General features: G+C 32.1%; 1 protein-coding gene across 2 annotated transcripts in view; it reads left to right on the top strand.

The window, feature by feature from the left end:
• LOC111054354 (MAGUK p55 subfamily member 6) overlaps positions 1 to 18,652 on the top strand; it is a 70,755-nt gene that overhangs the window by 22,061 nt on the left and 30,042 nt on the right. Inside the window, exon 1 of one of the 2 annotated variants that reach the window (XM_022341369.2) lies at positions 4,410 to 4,582. The exons of the other annotated variant lie outside the window; for it this stretch is intronic. Within the exon in view, the coding sequence (XP_022197061.1) occupies positions 4,492 to 4,582 (91 nt within the window). The 5' untranslated portion in view covers positions 4,410 to 4,491. Of the gene's footprint in view, positions 1 to 4,409; positions 4,583 to 18,652 lie in introns of those variants that run through there. 2 annotated transcript variants of the gene reach the window in all.

The raw sequence follows: 18,652 nt of genomic DNA on the forward strand, positions 1-18,652 counted from the left end.
AAGATTTTACCTAAGTATTTTGTATCTGAACTCTCTTCAAACAAGGGCAGTTACAAGAGTTACAACCAAAAAGATTTAAGACTCTGTTTTGAAAAATGTAATTACTCATGAGAATCCATGTTGATCTTTGTAACACAGTTTTAGCTATTAAGTAAAATAATTTACAGCTTTGTATGGTTTGTGAGTGAAGAACTTTTTTATGGTTATTTAGCTATCCTGCTTTGGTTGGTAATCAAAACAAACAATTCAACTAATGCTGTTTTATTATGCTTTTTTTATAAATAATTTGTATTTAGTAAAACATAAAACCATTAACTCAGAATTTTATTTATTTAACTTACTCACTAATTTACTACTGCCAAATAAGAGGATTAAAGACGGATTTGAAGTAAAATATGCTTCAAAAATCATCATTTTAATAAGCTATTTTTCAAAAAAATCTTCGCTGGGGGCACTCCCCCCAGATACCCCTCGACTGGGGGCCAAGCCCCCCAGACCCCCAGTAGGTCCCCCCCCCAATGTCAAACAGCTATCTACGCCAATGAATGAGTCGGATGATAATGAGAGATGAATGGACCTACAGTTTTAAGTAATTTATTATTTACTAGCAGGTAACCCGTGCTTAGCAAGGGTCTTTCTTTAAACTTGACGTAATGAAATCTATAGAAGAATTCAAAATAGGCCTATAAGAATCCTCGGTTGATTAAGAATTTATATGCTGCATTTCAAGTAAATCAGTATGACCACCTTTCAATTAAAAAAATAAGTTGGATTCAAAATGGCGAAAAAAATTTGGGTGTGACGGAAAACCTATTTTTATCATTCGAAAAGGATCCCCAATCATAGGTACCTATCTACTAATTTCCCTTTTAAGAGAAATCTTCAGCTGCTTCCATACAAACTGGAAGCATGACAAATAATTGAAAACTTGACAAACTGAAAACTTGATGTAATCAAATCTTGAAGAATTTAAAATTGGTCTATAACCACCCTCGGTTAAGCAAAAATCTATATGCAAAATTTCAAGTTAATCAGTCCAGTAGTTCTGACGTGATAATGCGTCAAACATAATTTCCCTATACTTTACATCTGTATAGGCTACGTTTATAATCCAGTTCTTTCCTTTATTATAGTATAGAAGATGATACATGGATGAATGTTCATTGTTATTTTACTGAAAGATAGAATAAGTTGGATAGTTTCCCTTTCAGAGGGAGTTTTGACAACCCACAAAACTCATTTTACTTTCCTTGCACTATTACCATAGGTAAGGAAAGTATTGCTTTCCGAAAAAAATTAAGCTATCCCAATTTCTATACGTTTTAAGGTCCCCTGAGTCCAAAAAAGTGGTTTTTGGGTATTGGTCTGTGTGTTTGTGTGTGTGTGTGTGTGTGTGTGTGTGTGGTGTGTGTGTGTGTGTGTGTGTGTGTGTGTGTGTGTGTGTGTGTGTGTGTGTGTGTGTGTGTGCAAACGATATCTCATCTCCCAATTAACGGAATGACTTGAAATTTGGAACTTAAGGTCCTTACACTATGAGGATCCAACAGGAACAATTTCGATCAAATGCGATTTTCTCTAAGATGGCTCCAACGATTTTGATCAAATTTATACCTGTATCCAGCGTTATTGAACTGTCACCAGCTGGCTCAGATCTTTGACGTGAGATGCGCGTGAACACTAGCGTCAGGTGATCATTTTTCATAACGGCAAGGAAAGTTGTGTGAGTGCGCCACACCAGATTTTTTCATTTGAAGATATAACGAAAAGGTGCATATGACCTTATTTTTTTGCTCAGCTTGCCAAAATACCCCTCATTCCAATATTAAAATTTTCGACTGACTGTACAGTGAGTCAGTCATTCTATCAGGGCTCGAATAATTTTGAAATTTTAATTAAATAAAAATGGAAGAATATAATTTCTTTATGTAAATATAAGTACAACTTCATTCAAAGACATATTAACTGTATGCGTTTTCATATTGCCGATACAGCATTGATGAAACTGTAGACGTTTATTTAGCACTTTGTATCAAAAATTGTTCTAGCTGAAAAAATAATAATCCATGCCACGTGTAGGCCTAAACATTGCATCAGGAAAACGAAGTTTCAAAACTATGTTTTTCAGGTAGAAAGCAATATAGAAACAGATGTTCCTTTTTACTTTCCTTGCCCTATTACCATAGGTAAGGAAAGTATTGCTTTCCGAAAAAAATTAAGGTACCCCAATTTCTTGATTTCTATACGTTTCAAAGTCCCCTGAGTCCGAAAATGTGGTTTTTGGGTATTGGTCTGTATGTGTGTGTGTGTGTGTGTGTGTGTATGTGTGTGTGTGTGTCTGAGTGTATGTGCGTCTGTGTACACGATATCTCATCTCCCAGTTAACGGAATGACTTGAAATTTGGAACGTATGGTCCTTACACTATAAGGATCCGACACGAACAATTTCGATCAAATGCAATCCAAGATGGCGACTTAAATGGCGAAAATGTTGTCAAAAACAGGGTTTTTCGCGATATTCTCGAAAACGGCTCCAACGATTTTGATCAAATTTATACCTAAAATAGTCATTGATAAGCTCTATCAACTGCAACAAGTCCCATATCTGTAAAAATTTCAGGAGCTACGCCTCATCTATGCAAAGTTTGATTTTAGATTTTCAATTATCAGCCTTCATGTACAATTTAAAGTTTAAACAAACAATTTCAAGTGGAAAAGATAGAGCATGAAAATCTCTGCAATTAATGACCAGTAACATTTCCACCTAAAATTGAAAATAAGCTTGAAATTCGAGAAAATGTGATTATTAAATTGCAAACTGTTGGCAACTGTTGGTTCTATTAAATCATTCACTAGGAAGAGATAGCAGACTTCGTGTGTTTTCTGCGTTATTGACCTATCACCAGCTGTCTCTGATCTTTAAATATTAGACTTATGAGATGCGCGTCAGGTGATCAATTTTCATAACGACAAGGAAAGTTGTGTGAGTGCGCCAATTATGATTTGGTGATTTTTTAATGAAATCGAATGTACCATTAATGAAATTTAAACATTAATTCTGAAAAATCTAGAAGGAAAATTAAAATTTGGGCTTCCAGGTGCACGAGATTGATTTTTTTTAGAATCTATGTGCAAAATTTGGAGATCTAAATCATTCCCGTTTTTCCGGTATGCAATCCACAAGTAGACATGTTTTGATGCGAACACACGAACAAACACAACCCTACTCTCTCTTATTACATGGAAGAAGAACTTTTCATTATTACAAACATGTACTTACATGATGTATGATCATTATCTATTACATATGGTTATTACCTAACTATATTTTATTATTTAGAAAAATAATTTTCCCAATAAGTAACTCATTGGCATTTTTCATCCTTGTTCATTGAATGGTAATACAATGAAACTTGCAGTATATAGGTGTTACATCGCAACTAAGAACTTTGCAATAAACACTAAACAATCTGAAATAAATATTTCAAATTGATTCATATATTGGTGGATCAATTATAATTATAAAATTAATGGTTTGCTATAAATCAACAGTGCTTTTTTACTGAATGCAATAAATTTGACAGAAAGGCGTATAGTGAGGTCGACGTTATAATGGCAGTTATAAAGTGGACCTCACTATAGTCTATTCTCTCTTTTCTTTCAATTAAAGCGAGAGGGGTGGAACAACACTACAATCTAATACACATAGTACTTTGAAAAATGTTTCTTTTTTTGTAAATGAAAGGACTATTATAAAAAACTCAGAATTTGAATTAATATTATTATCTTTTATACCGCTCCTTGCACTCTATCGAAAAAATTAGAGGAATTGACAAAATCTTCAAATTATCCAAGTAGATTTCCATATTTAAAATTATATAAATTAGCCTATATTTAAAATAACAATTTTTGATAATCATTATTGTCATGTGGAGAATATTATAGATTAGTATTAGAACTGTAGGCTTCACTGGAAGACTTTAGCTATAAAAATTAATATTTTAGGATAAGAAATAAGAGAAAAAAAATTATGGTTATTCCTAGTGACTAGTTTTAATGGAAATAAAAAAAAATGTGGAGAGTTTTTGAAAAAGAGGATTTCAAACGACTCTACACCCGGCCACAGCAAGCTGCCAAATAACTCGGCACCTCGGCAGTCTTTTATAACTGTATCAGGTTCACGGCTACCTGTTCGTAGTAAACATGGCCTTGAAATTCCCAGAATGGGAAGGGAGAACATTGTCTGGGAATACAATGCAACCTGCTACAATGCATTGAAAGGTGTTATGTTGCTCTTGTTTTGTGGAGTGGGGTTGCTTCAATGGGCACCGGAAGGTGCTGACGTCTGGTGGCGACTTGAGAAAGCTTCAGACGAAATTTGTTCAGCTGTCCTGAGATTCCAATCCCAATTCAAAGCTCAAAGCTGAAGTTTTCAACAGTCATTCAACAATCAAACGTTCGCGTGGCGTGTTGTGTATTCTTCTATGAACCGGCATGGTTTTATTCGGCAAGAAACATCGTTTGGAAAATCGTGCACTTTTGGCTAGCTCTGATCAAGTAACTGCTGAAAAGCCTGCTGATAATGGTGAGTTTATTCCGAAACTAATATTCTAAAATGAATACCACAGATGACTAACTTATTTTATTTAGATAATATCTGCTCTATCACCAGCAGATAGGCCTACAGGTGCATCAGTACCGATGATGCAAGTATGTAGTTGGTATTTGTATTTAATTTAAATCAATCAACAACTTCATTTAACACAATCATGCCATTACAAACACACAATAAAAATCCAAGTAAAAATTTCTAATAAAAATACAAAAGACAGGCTTCATGGTGGGGTGTGCTGAAATGAAAGAGAGGAGGAAAATACCCAGCTAACTATGGTTTCCCATGAACTAGACTGGTAAATGGCATAAAAATAGGAACAAAGTAACAAAGGGTGAAGAGTAGTGAAAAGGGAAGAATGGGAAAGGAAGAGATAGAAAAAAGACAAGCAAAATTTGTAAGAGACCACTCAAAATTGAATTAATAATGATATATATTTTACACGCGGTGCTAGGATATGGAATTAAGTAAAAACAATATTAGAGTTTTGTGTTCCCCGTGGTTCTGGGAGATTGATACAAGAAAGATTTGGCCTAGTGGATTCCTAATTTTAAATGGCTGGACCAAGGGTGACATAGATGTCTCCTTGAGGACATAGATGTCTGAAATCGATTGAATTGAAAGAGGGTATGTATAGAAATAAAGGAACGATCAAATTATATTTTACACTATAGTTTTATTCACTAATTGACTAAATGAAAAATCCATACCAGCGGTTCTCAACTTTTTTAAAACCCATAATTATATTATAAAGGAAATTTCAATGTGTGGTACACCCCCTTGTTATCAGCTTATTTACAGGAACGATCAAATTATATTTTACCCTATAGTCTTATTCACAAATTGACTAAATAAAAATCCATACCAGCGGTTCTCAACTTTTTCAAAACCCATATATTAGAAAGGAAATTTCAATGTGTGGTACACCCATTGTTATCAGCTTATATACAGGAATCAGGAAATAAGTGGCAATCTTTCCTTAGGGGTTATAATATAAGTTAACCCCTTGTTATTGTGAAAGGGTTGAGGATAGTTTTAACTCTTGGGTTCACAATACCACAAATTGGAGCTATTCTTTTAATGTTATCACACTGCTCAAAAATTGTAATCGTAGTAATTAGAACTGTTGGCAAAAAACCTAACGGATGGTTGGGCTTGTTCTTTTATACATTATTAAGATATTGCAGATCAATGTCTGGCTGGAAATCAAATGTAGTCTCAAATCATTGTTCTTAACATTGAGTTTATTTCCACTTACTTTTTATCCATCTTTAAAAAGATCTTTTTCAAGTCGCGATGGTGTAAGGTTATGTATAATATATTAATGTTGAAAGATCTGGAACTCAAAAATTGTCATTCCCATAACTCTTATCAATTGTATTTTATTGATATTGTCTTCAATGGATTCAAACAGCTCTTGGCAGCTCAAACAATATAATCTCGTAGTAGAGTATTCACGAATACTGCAGTTCTATTTTTAAATGTTTATCGTCATTACATGTATTGATTTTGGTGACATTATGCAAATGGCCCTGTTGACCTGTATATACTTTTCTACAACTGTGATGGATGGTGGTGACTCTATGAATAAATTGACTCCTTTTGAAAGGTTGAAGTGCTAGATAAATATTATCACATTGAATAGAAAATTATTTAGATTGAAGAGATTTGTTGCAATAAATGACAATCAAATCACAGTGTAGATATTTTTGTACTTTCAAGTTATTAGTATATTTTATACCTGAAAAAGACTTTTTGATTGGAAGAAAAAAAGTTATATCATTTCAGGTAGCCTAGTAATTGAATTTGTCACCGTCAACTACTGAGATTTTTATGTTTTGAAAAATATGTGTGCAATTCCTTCTCATTGTTTGAAATACGTGATAAAACGTTGTCAAGCTAATCAGCTTAGGAATGCTTTCGAAAAAGCCACCATTTATCTTGGAGGGTTTCTCAAAAATGGGACTGCCTCCGTTGATAGTAGAAAAAATAAGAAAAATTCTTATAATATAATAAGTACGTGTAAAGCTTATGTGAAGACTGAAAATGGTAAAATCAATCCCACAATGTTCTTGTCTCTAAAGGTATTGAAAGAAGAGTTTTCTCACATGGTTAAAAAGTTAGCTACTGTTTTCATTTTCTTTTTACATGTTGATAATATCGATGCAGATTTTCATATTGAACTGACTTTGTAAATACCCAATTATATGAAAGATCTTGATTCCATTGTTCAATTTTCTCATAATAGATTCGGGAACAGTGTTTTCACTAATCTGACACTGTTACATTCAATTACCTCCAGTTTCACTTGAAAAGAATTCAAAGTGATCAAAGGCTAAAATATGAAAGAGATTCAATATTAGCCTAAAAGTTACAAACATGATTTCAGTCTTCCACTAATTAGTGAAATATTATACTATTTGTATCATAGAAATTCCTTTTTCAATTTTTTGTTACCGAGCAAATTTTCTTGCATCTCAGCTCTAGTTATGAGCAATCGAAATGTCTTGAAATAGCGCATCCCAGTTTTGATTAATTTGATTCGAGCTTGTGCAGCTTACCCATGATCAATAAAAACTGATGATTACAGCTTTTACTCTGTTAATGTGGAAGTGATTCTATTTTTGCAATTCCCATAAAACAATCTCAAAATAAAATTATGAATTTCTAGATTCATCAACAGGTTTATTGCAGGGTTCTTGGCATCTGAATCTGGTCAGAATCGATCTCTTGATCAATTTTAAATATGTTTGTATTTTTATGCAGTTTGTAACATGGAGTGTTTCTTGATTTGAAGGTGTTATGTAAAGAATAAAAATTCTACTGAGGGTTGAAAATAGGTAACTTTTTAGTCTTTAATTTTTTATGTATTTCTTTCTATACTCCAGTCTTGATGCTACAAAACTTTGAAACTTTATTTGTCAGCGTTTCTTACTAATTTCAAAATTATATGGTAGGCTAATGTGTATGTTTCAGCTTCAGAACGTTTTTCTGTTTGAAACAGTGGTAGGTTAATCTAATTATTATCTGTACATAAGAACTCTTTCAAGTGAATAATAAGTGAAGTGGTGGGGTGGTTGAGAAAGAAGAAAGTGAAGATAAAGAAGAAGAGTGACAAGAAAAGAAGAAGAAGGAAAAGAAGAATATATGAAGGAAGAAAAGTTTTTCCCCTACCTACAGTACGGTAATTAATTGAGACCGAAATGAACAGAGAAATTGTTTAAAACTATTGAAAAAGAACACTTTTAGTCAATCAGCTCCAATAATTATAAAACAAACAATTTATTAAATTATCTCTTCTACATGTAGAGGGTAATAACATGTACAATGCTTTGCATACATTTGTAAATCTGGTGATTGAACATTCGTAATTCACAATAAATTATGGAGGACGCACATTTCCGTTTTAGTATAATTACCAGCACAATATTATCATCAAAATTAACTATGTGCAAGTCTTTTAATGCTGCCAGATTAAACATCGTAAAGGCAAAGAATTCGTAATAACGAAGCCTCTGAATTGGAAAAGAACATTGGGTTAACCCAAGAATTGTTACCTATGTAAAGTCATTCACCTTGAATACAATTGTATTAATGGTTCAATTATTATTACTTTATTCCTTCAAGGTCCTCTTTTTCTCAAGAGCTGTGTAATTTCATCAAGACAATCAAATTTCCCCCTGGGAAAACATATGGGAGCATGTTTTAGCATTATTTGTTTGAAGGATGTTGAACCTTGAGGACTTCAAAAATTTAGTCCACTTGAACTTTTTCTTCTTGCGAATATCTAATGGTCAGGACTGCAGATTTGCATTGTAGATCAAGTTGCTAGATGTGTTTGGGAATGGTTTGTTTTCTAGGCTGTGGAGCTTCTAATATTTATTTGATCATTCATCAGTGAGAAAAGCAAATAATTAATGAATGATCTTATTGATGAATGGCTGAATCGGAAAGTAAGGATTGCAAATATCATAATACAAACACGCCACTGACACCTTACGTCAAGTTGAGATAACTATGACTAATAAAGCATTAAACTCGAAGTGGAGGAAATCCATATTCCAAAGATTGACATAATTAATGAATTAGAAAATGATAAATTTTATGATATTCTATTGTAATCAGGCCTAATACAACCGACTGCCCTTATTGCACTTTGGAAAATATTATTCTTTAGTGTGGATGATGTCTACTTTTAAGATCTAAGTTTGTTTTTGGGTAATGAGAGGATGATCATGCGAGATGAGAGATAATATCATATCCACTTGGAGATGGATTTTGAACTACCGAGAAGTTATATTTTGCAATTTTCTGCACATAAATGTTAACTAAACTGACCTATTAGCAAACACCCTTCTTACGGGAAAGCTGATAGCACGGTGCTTAGCCGCTTATCTTATTATTAACTAGCGGGTGCTTTGCACCGGGAAAAACTTTATGTTGTAGAATGCAATTTCCTTATCTCCAAGAATCATAAAAATAATACTTATTTATTTTATCGAAATTACTTGGATAATCAGAGATGAAAATTCTTATCAAATATAAAAGAGTTTGATAGGTGTTGAACCCGCAACCTCTCATACATGAGTCACGCGTGCTACCAATAATTTATTACGCCAAGGAATCCACTTGGGGAAAGTTGCGTTTGGTAGGGCTTTGTAAACTTTAAATCACAAATTGGATAAATTCGTTTCAATTATCAAATTAAAATTAATTGTTCGATAACAATGAAAATATGTATATAACCATCTTCTGTATATTCAGTAAAATTGCAAGTCAATCAGTACATTAGTCCATAAGTGAAGTTGCTTCAATCGTGTATTTCCTCTCCTGTAAATGTTAGCGAATTCCATCATTTATAATATTGTAGATAGGCTTAGTTTAGGATCGTATTAATAAAGGAACCACTAACGATAATACATGTGCATACTAGACAAGCAAAGCATGTAATAAAATACAGTAAATTAGTGTGTATTCTGTGGGCTCTAGCTGTTTTTTATTAAGGAATTTCTAAATTTTTAATGGGCTTCAGGCCCCCAGGTTGTTAACCAGAAACACAGATAAGATAGTTTCAAAAATTAAATGAAAACTAGAATAAATAAAAACGAGAGAACAGATAAAATAGCTTTGAAGAAGTTAATAAAAATGTAAACCAGAAACACAGATAAAATAGTTTCAAAAATTAAATAAAAACTTGAATAAATAAAAACGGGAACACAGATAAAATAGCTTTGAAGAAGTTAATAAAAATGTAGCACAGAATAGTTCTAAAGAAGTAAATAAAATCTTTCATCTGTGCCAGAAACTCTCCTTGATGGCTAAGCTGGCTCTTATCACATGGCTTGTGTAAATAAACATTATCGAAGTAATGCAATTCTGCATCTTTGATGGTTGGATCTAGGATAAACCGCTTTTTGGTCTGACTCGTGTTACTGTTTACCTCTTAGTTAACTCTTGGCTCTGCTCCAGACAAAATATGATTCGAGTGATGGATCGATTAACACATGACTGGACATGAAGAGGAGAATTTTAACCCCTGTCCATAATTATAATTTGCTGTACTTGGATAAAGATAGAAGAATCTATTCTGTAAAGATAATAGAATTTACTTTACTGGTATTTTGATGTACTTGTAAATAGATTTAATGGTGAATATCAACTCCCGTAACTGTTACATCTTAAATAATAAATATTTCTTGTAAAGATTACAATTCATTAATTCAAACTATACAATTTATAAAATAAAATTGATAATTGCTATCACAAATACATACCTTGTTACTTTCCTTTCCCTATTACCATAGGTAAGGAAAGTATTGCTTTCCGAAAAAAATTAAGGTACCCCAATTTCTAAATTTCTATACGTTTCAAGGTCCCCTGAGTCCAAAAAAGTGGTTTTTGGGTATTGGTCTGTATGTGTGTATGTGTGTATGAGTGTGTGTGTATGTGTACACGATATCTCATCTCCCAATTAACGGAATGACTTGAAATTTGGAGCATTTAAACATTTAAACATTAAGAGAAATGCCAAACCGTCGACTTGAATCTTAGACCTCACTTCGCTCGGTCAATAATAAACTATTGAATAACTATTTGTAGCTCAATGCCACATTCACTTTGCACAGGAATATTTTCTTTTATTCTGCTGTTAAAGTTTTTCTGTTAGTTGATCATTTTCTTCTTGTTTTATCTTTTCTCCATTTACTATTGAGTAAGGCACGGTTGCATGTACATATTATATTTAATTGATTGTGATCAAGTCCAGTGGCGGCTCGTCCTGTGTGTTCAATGGTTCATTGAACTACCAGAATTGAATCAACTGATACAATGATGAATTTGCAACTCAAATAATTATATTTTTATTTTATACTCATGAAATGACATCACAATATTTTTCATCTACGTAAAATAACGTCGATGTTTTGCGGCCGGTGCCTGAACAGCCTGGAGTGGCTTGCTTGAAACAGCACCGAATGGCATGACATACCGTCTGTGTGTGTACAAGATATCTCATCTCCCAATTAACGGAATGACTTGAAATTTGGAACTTAAGGTCCTTACACTATAAGGATCCGACACGAACAATTTCGATCAAATGCAATTCAAGATGGGGGCTAAAATGGCGAAAATGTTGCCGTGCTACCAATTTCTCCTAAATTGGTTGGATAGCAAATTTTCACCTATTAACCTAAGGAAGGTTATCGGCTCCAACGTAATAGATTCTTGGTAAACTATGAATGGATCTATCACCTATGAATGAGAAATCCAGTTTTCAGAGCAAATGAACTTATAATCTTCAGAAGAATTTTGGCAATACACTACACAAATACACAAAGAACAATATCTTACACGCTTAAGCATCTAAAGTCACTACAAGCTAAATACTTATCCAATTTATATAGTTGAAAACAATGGCTATAGGCTTGTATACACACAAATCAAAATACACAAACTTAGAACACCATAAAACTGTTCAAAACTCAATTTAAAACATTAATAAATTTCAATTAAACAGAAAAATATTCAGAGAGCACAAAACACTTTCCATAGCCAGCCACCATTTTAGAGAGAAGGAGGAAGCCTAGCTACAAGGAACAGAGCAAAGCTTTGTAGACACCTCAAACCAGTGTCGACGTTATGGACACGTCACCAAAAAATTATAAATTACAAGTTTAGAATTCACATTTTATATTTGTTCTCAATAAAACTTTATTTTGAAACTGTTATTTTAAATTTTATATATCCTCTATATTATCTGTTAATTCTGTCAACTCTGTTTACAGAGTTTGTTTTTTCAGTGATACCATTGAACATGAAACACAATCATTTACGATAAATTCTCAGTCAAAAAGTTGTCCGTATATCGATGACTCTGATATTTACTATAAAGTTTTATAGATCTCGAATTGAAGATTCGATTCCAATCGAGAAAAAATGTAATATTACAAATACCCCCCTCTTGACATGAAAAATTTTACTGTTTGAAAATTTAAAGAAAAAAAATTACATTGACCCAAATGGAAATTTTTGAATTGTAAATTCGAGAACAGTAACAATTTTTCTATAAAAACATTACATGTTGTCCTATAATATTGAAAATTATTATAAACATTCATCAATAGCATTTGTTATATGTTTCCAAACAATATTTCAAAGTATAGAATATCAAAATTACTTTTGATTTAGCTTTATAATTTAAAGGAAAATATCTCAACAGAAAGTTTAATATATAAAGAATAGTTTTTCGAAATTGCACATAAATTTAATAGATAGAAAAATTCAATTTTTATTGCATAAAAAAAAATTAGTATGTTGAATAAAAAAATTATTATTATTTTTGTTTTTTAAATGAATTGATGAATTGTTACATTTAATTTTCACATAAAATTTCAATAAATCAAAAAATGTTCATTTCTTTCACTATTGACGCGGTTGATTTTATCGATGCAAATTTTGGAAAACAGACCGTTAAGGCACTCAGTATGATTTTCAGTTAAGTGTGACTCCAGTGTGATGACGTTAGTGTTGGGCTGATCCGAATACTCGTAGTGTTGGGCTGATACTTGTAGTCGACTGATGCATATCAAATTCGATACAGGTGACATCTCAGTTAGCATTGCCTCATGCTTGTAGTAGACGGCTGCATACCAAACTCGATACAGAGTCACGTAAATTTTGTATCATATTTCTAATTATACAATGTACATTTCAGGCTTGAAATGACAATGTTATTCGTTTTTTGGAAAAGAGATAGACGCTGCATACAGGATTAATTTAGGTGAGGATTAATTTAGGTAAGGTTTGGTTTTTTGATATTTTCAGTGTTCAAGGTTTAGAGTTCTGCATACAGGAATAATTTAGGAGAGGATTTTTTGAATCAATTCTTTCATGATACTGTGACTGTTATTCTGAATTCAAAGTTGCAAATGTGAACATGGATGGCAATTACCTCCAGGTAATGTGATAGTGTTGAAGTTTGAGATACAAGGTCAGCAATAAGCGTTGGCGTTGTCATTGGCATATTTTTTGGTGTCGGCATTGGCATCGGCGTTGATATTGGCATTGGCATCAGCATTGGTGCAGGCATTGGCATCGGCGCAGGCATTGGCGTAGATATTGGCATTGGCATCAGCACAGGCATCGGTGTAGTTATTGGCGTAGATATTGACATCAGAGCAGATATTGGCGTAGTTATTGGTGTAGGCATCAGCGTAGATAGTGGCGTAGTTATTGGTGTTGTTATTCAATTGATGAGTCACACTAGTTCGAAAATCACCCAAATGTTCTTAACACTCTTCATGGCGTTCACTTGTTGTCGATTTCGAGATTCACGTGATAATTATTTCAATGTTAATGTCCATGCTGTACCTGTTATCTTAAAATGCTTATAAACTAAAAGGAAAATTTTGATTAGGCTATCAATACAATCTAATACACATGAAAATTAATTTTAAGTATATAATCAATATAAAATTGAAATTTGTTAACATCTTATTATACAGTCAGCAATACATATATTGTGAAATATGGAGACATCAATTACAAAATTTCACTAGAAAAAAAAATAATTTCATTTCCATTTATTCATTGTTCAAATATTTTATTAAAAGCAAATTATTCAATATTATTAATCATCGTTTGTTGGATACTATAGTTTATTTCGACTTTTCAATGTTCTAAACACAAACTACATTTCATGACAAAACGTTACTATCAATCATTAAACAAGAAATCATTCAAAACATCAATAATATTTTGCTTCAAAGGCAATCAATATTCATAAGTAATCATCTGCATCTATGGCAATCAACATTATCAATCATTATTTTGCATCTATGGCAATCAACATAAGTAATCAACACAAAAAAATATTATCTCATTACTGCCTCTCTAAGTCATAACCTCTGTTATTCCTTCTTTAGGCAATAATGGGTTTCCATCTCAAAAAACAATCACATACCAGCAAAATTCTAATCAGCAAACCCCACTAAAATTTCTACATACACTCCAGCATCCATTTCAAACGATAATCAATCATATCAAAATTTATATAATAAACAGTTTTAAAAAATTTAGGAAAAGACATCAATTACAAAAACATTAGAGAAATTTTAACCTTTAACTCATTTCAATTAATAATATAACAAGACGTTTTTATTTAATGAAAACATTATTATTCAAGTTAAATTTCATTAATACATCTCATATATATGGCTACACAATTCATTAATACTTTCAAATTTTAAAGTTTATTTATGATAACAAAAGAATTTATACATAAGAATAGATTTCAGCATGTTCTAAATTGAACCATTTATTTTTTAAATAATTTCATAATTTGAAGACTGTATAATAAATACAAACATTTCAAGATTACAATACAAAGATGATCAAGATGGATAATGGGTAAATAAGTTCCCTAAAAAATACAAACAAGAGAAAAAGAAAATTGGGTAAATAAATTCCCTAAAACAATATACACAAAATTGATACACTTCACATAAGTGATACATGATGAAAAAATATGTCACAAGCACACAATTCTTCACACTACAATGGATAGATTTTAGAAAAGTTAAGTTTTATCAACAATTTGAAGATTAGGAAAATAAACTACTATTTTAACTTCTAATATTATTTCAGAAGAATACAAATTTAAATGACTATGGACAAGATTGGCTAAGATATGCATCATAGAAGAATTTTACTGAACATTACACAAAGACAGGAAAGAATCGAAATTTGAAAAGATTAAGGGCCAAGAAAAATAGGCTACAGGAAAGAAAAAAGACACAATTATGGACTCTTACCATACACTGCGTAGCGATTATGCTATTCTGAATCACGGCATAACACAGGATTCCTAATCATTGTGTGCTGGGGAATACCCTTTCATCATGTGATTCACTGTCATCATCTTGTAAGTAAGCAACTTGAAACAACCTTTGAATACTAACACATCAATGGAGACTTTGTGCTTTGTTTTCTTCAAGAACATGATTTTGTTCATGGGTTCATTTGTTTCAACAAAGCCATTTTGCTTACAAAAGTCAGTCATGTTCACTAGATAATGCTTTGCATACACCTTTTCAATTTTCAGTTGAAAGTTGAATTCATCAACTTGATTCAAAGCAAGATTCATTTTGTTTACATTGTTTCTAACCTCTACAGAAACCTGTCTCATGTAAACATTCACTTTACTTACTGTTTTCCTAACTATCAATTTGGCAATACTACTTTCTTTACTGTTGACTTTCAATAAAGACAACTCCCTACCTACTACATTACTCAATTCTACTATCTCATTAGAATTTATTTTTTCAATACCAGTAACTAGGCCTACATTATCTGAAACTTGAACTAATTGATCTTGTATCTTAATACTACTATTATCCTGCTTCAATTTGCTTTCATCTTCATGATTATCTTTCAATGTTTCATGTGCATCTTTCAATAGAAAGTTTATACTAACCTGCTCTAGTCTAATGCTAGCAAATTCTTGCTTCATATCATCAAACCTAGCATTTTGATCTTGTTTCAAATTATCAATCTTAGCATTTTGCTTATCAAACTTAGCATTTTGCTCATCAAATCTAGCATTTAGCTCATCAAACCTAGCATTTTGCTCATCAAACTTTTGTGTTAGGAACGCTATAAGATTCAGATCATTTTTAATGTTTGCCATTTTGCTAGTCTGCACAGATAATATATTCATTAGGACTTGATCTCTCTTGAACCGACCTCCCATTCAGCAGTATACCATTCATAACCCATCAAGACATCTATCCTACCAATAATTTTTTATAACCAGGGATTTCATGGTGTACCATTTGGGACATATTTATTTTGTAATTCGGTCCCACCACAGGGGTAACATTTGCCGTGCTACCAATTTCTCCTAAATCGGTTGGATAGCAAATTTTCACCTATTAACCTAAGGAAGGTTATCGGCTCCAACGTAATAGATTCTTGGTAAACTATGAATGGATCTATCGCCTATGGATGAGAAATCCAGTTTTCAGAGCAAATGAACTTATAATCTTCAGAAGAATTTTGGCAATACACTACACAAATACACAAAGAACAATATCTTACATGCTTAAGCATCTAAAGTCACTACAAGCTAAATACTTATCCAATTTATATAGTTGAAAACAATGGCTATAGGCTTGTATACACACAAATCAAAATACACAAACTTAGAACACCATAAAACTGTTCAAAACTCAATTTAAAACATTAATAAATTTCAATTAAACAGAAAAATATTCAGAGAGCACAAAACACTTTCCATAGCCAGCCACCATTTTAGAGAGAAGGAGGAAGCCTAGCTACAAGGTACAGAGCAAAGCTTTGTAGACACCTCAAACCAGTGTCGACGTTACGGACACGTCACCAAAAAATTATAAATTACAAGTTTAGAATTCACATTTTATATTTGTTCTCAATAAAACTTTATTTTGAAACTGTTATTTTAAATTTTATATATCCTCTATATTATCTGTTAATTCTGTTAACTCTGTTTACAGAGTTTGTTTTTTCAGTGATACCATTGAACATGCAACACATTCATTTACGATAAATTCTCAGTCAAAAAGTTGTCCGTATATCGATGACTCTGATATTTACTATAAAGTTTTATAGATCTCGAATTGAAGATTCGATTCCAATCGAGAAAAAATGTAATATTACAATGTTGTCAAAAACAGGGTTTTTCGCGTTTTTCTCGAAAACGGCTGCAACGATTCTGATTAAATTCATTCCTAGAATAGTCAGTGATAAGCTCTATCAACTACGACAAGTCCCATATCAGTAAAAATTTCAGGAGCTCCGCCCCATCTATGCAAAGTTCGGATTTAGATTCCCAATTATCAGGCTTCAGATACAATTTAAACAAAACATTTCGACTGGAAAAGATTGAGCATGAAAATCTCAACAATTAATGTTCAATAACATTTTCACCTAAAATTAAAAATGAAAATTTATGAAAAAAAAATTATGAAAATTTATCACCTGACGCTAGTGTTCCCGCGCATCTCAAGTCTAGTACTATTCAAAGATCTGAGCCAGCTGGTGACAGGATAATAACGCTGGAAACACACGATGTCTGCTATCTCTTCATAGTGAATGATTTAATAGAATCAAAATTTGTCAACAGTTTGCAATATTGAAATAATCACATTTTCTCGAATTTCGCGCTTATTTTCAATTTTAGGTGAAAATGTTATTGAACATTAATTGTAGAGATTTTCATGCTAAACGTACAGAAATCTACAAAATGGGGAATCTTAATTTTTTTCGGAAAGTAATACTTTCCTTACCTATGGTAATAGGGCAAGGAAAGTAAAATTAGCACGAAATTCGAGAAAATGTGATTATCCAATTGCAAACTGTCGGCAACTGTTGATTCTATTAAATTATTCACTATGAATAGATAGCAGACCTCGTATGTCTCCAGCGTTATTGTCCTGTCACCAGCTGGCTCAGATCTTTGTTTATAAGTAGACTTGAGATGCGCGTGAACACTAGGGTCAGGTGATTAATTTTCATAACGGCAAGGAAAGTAGTGTGAGTCTGCCACATCAGATTTTTTTTCAACCATTTTTGCTCCGTAGGTATGCTTTCTGTAATGACTTGGTACCTTCAAAGTGTATGGGATCAAATTTACTGACTTTGGGTAGGCGGCAATATCCTTTAATGTTAAATCACTCATTTCTATTAATTTAGAATATTATTCTCATTGAATGAATATCCTTATATGTTTAATATACAGTACCTACCTGTAGAATACACTTTTATTCAATGTTAAAAATATTTTAATTGCTCTAAACATCCCACGGTGTTTGAACTAATCTGTAAGAGTGTAATTATTGAAATAACTTGTTCATTTATTAATGTATAATATCAATCTATTGCTCTTTAATATAATAGAGGAAAGAATTGGCTTATACACGTACGGGATAAGAAATTCACGAATGACGCATCATCACGTCTGAACTACTTGACTGATTAACTTGAAATTTTGGGTATAGCTTTTTAATTCACCAAGGATGATTATAGGATGATGAATACCGTAATAACTACGGTTAAATTTTTTGTAACATTGCAATATTACTTTTTTATTAAAGTTAAGTTAATATTGATCGATTAATCTTATTATTTTTCGATTTGATCGGTTTATTATTGATCGATTAAAATGTGTAGAATAAAAGTATTCTCTGTAGGTACTCTTACTATACAGTGTATTGTATTATACAGATTACTCTGAACTTTACATAGTATAGTGCAGATTCTATATTCTGTACTATTTTTATTAGTAAAATACCTATGACTATTAATAATTATTATGACAATAGCCTACTAGAATAAAATTAAATACTTGAAATTCAATCAAATATGGATTTAGCTCACAATAGAAACATCCAATTCGTTCGAGAGAACGAATAATAACAATAGTAGTTATGTTAAGTTGATTGAACAACAATGGATGGATGTAAGGCATAAAATGTGCGTCGGACTATCCAAATTGCAATTCGCTACAAC

This window comes from Nilaparvata lugens, chromosome 3 (genome assembly GCF_014356525.2).
Source record: "Nilaparvata lugens isolate BPH chromosome 3, ASM1435652v1, whole genome shotgun sequence".
NCBI classification, from domain to species: Eukaryota; Metazoa; Arthropoda; class Insecta; order Hemiptera; family Delphacidae; genus Nilaparvata; species Nilaparvata lugens.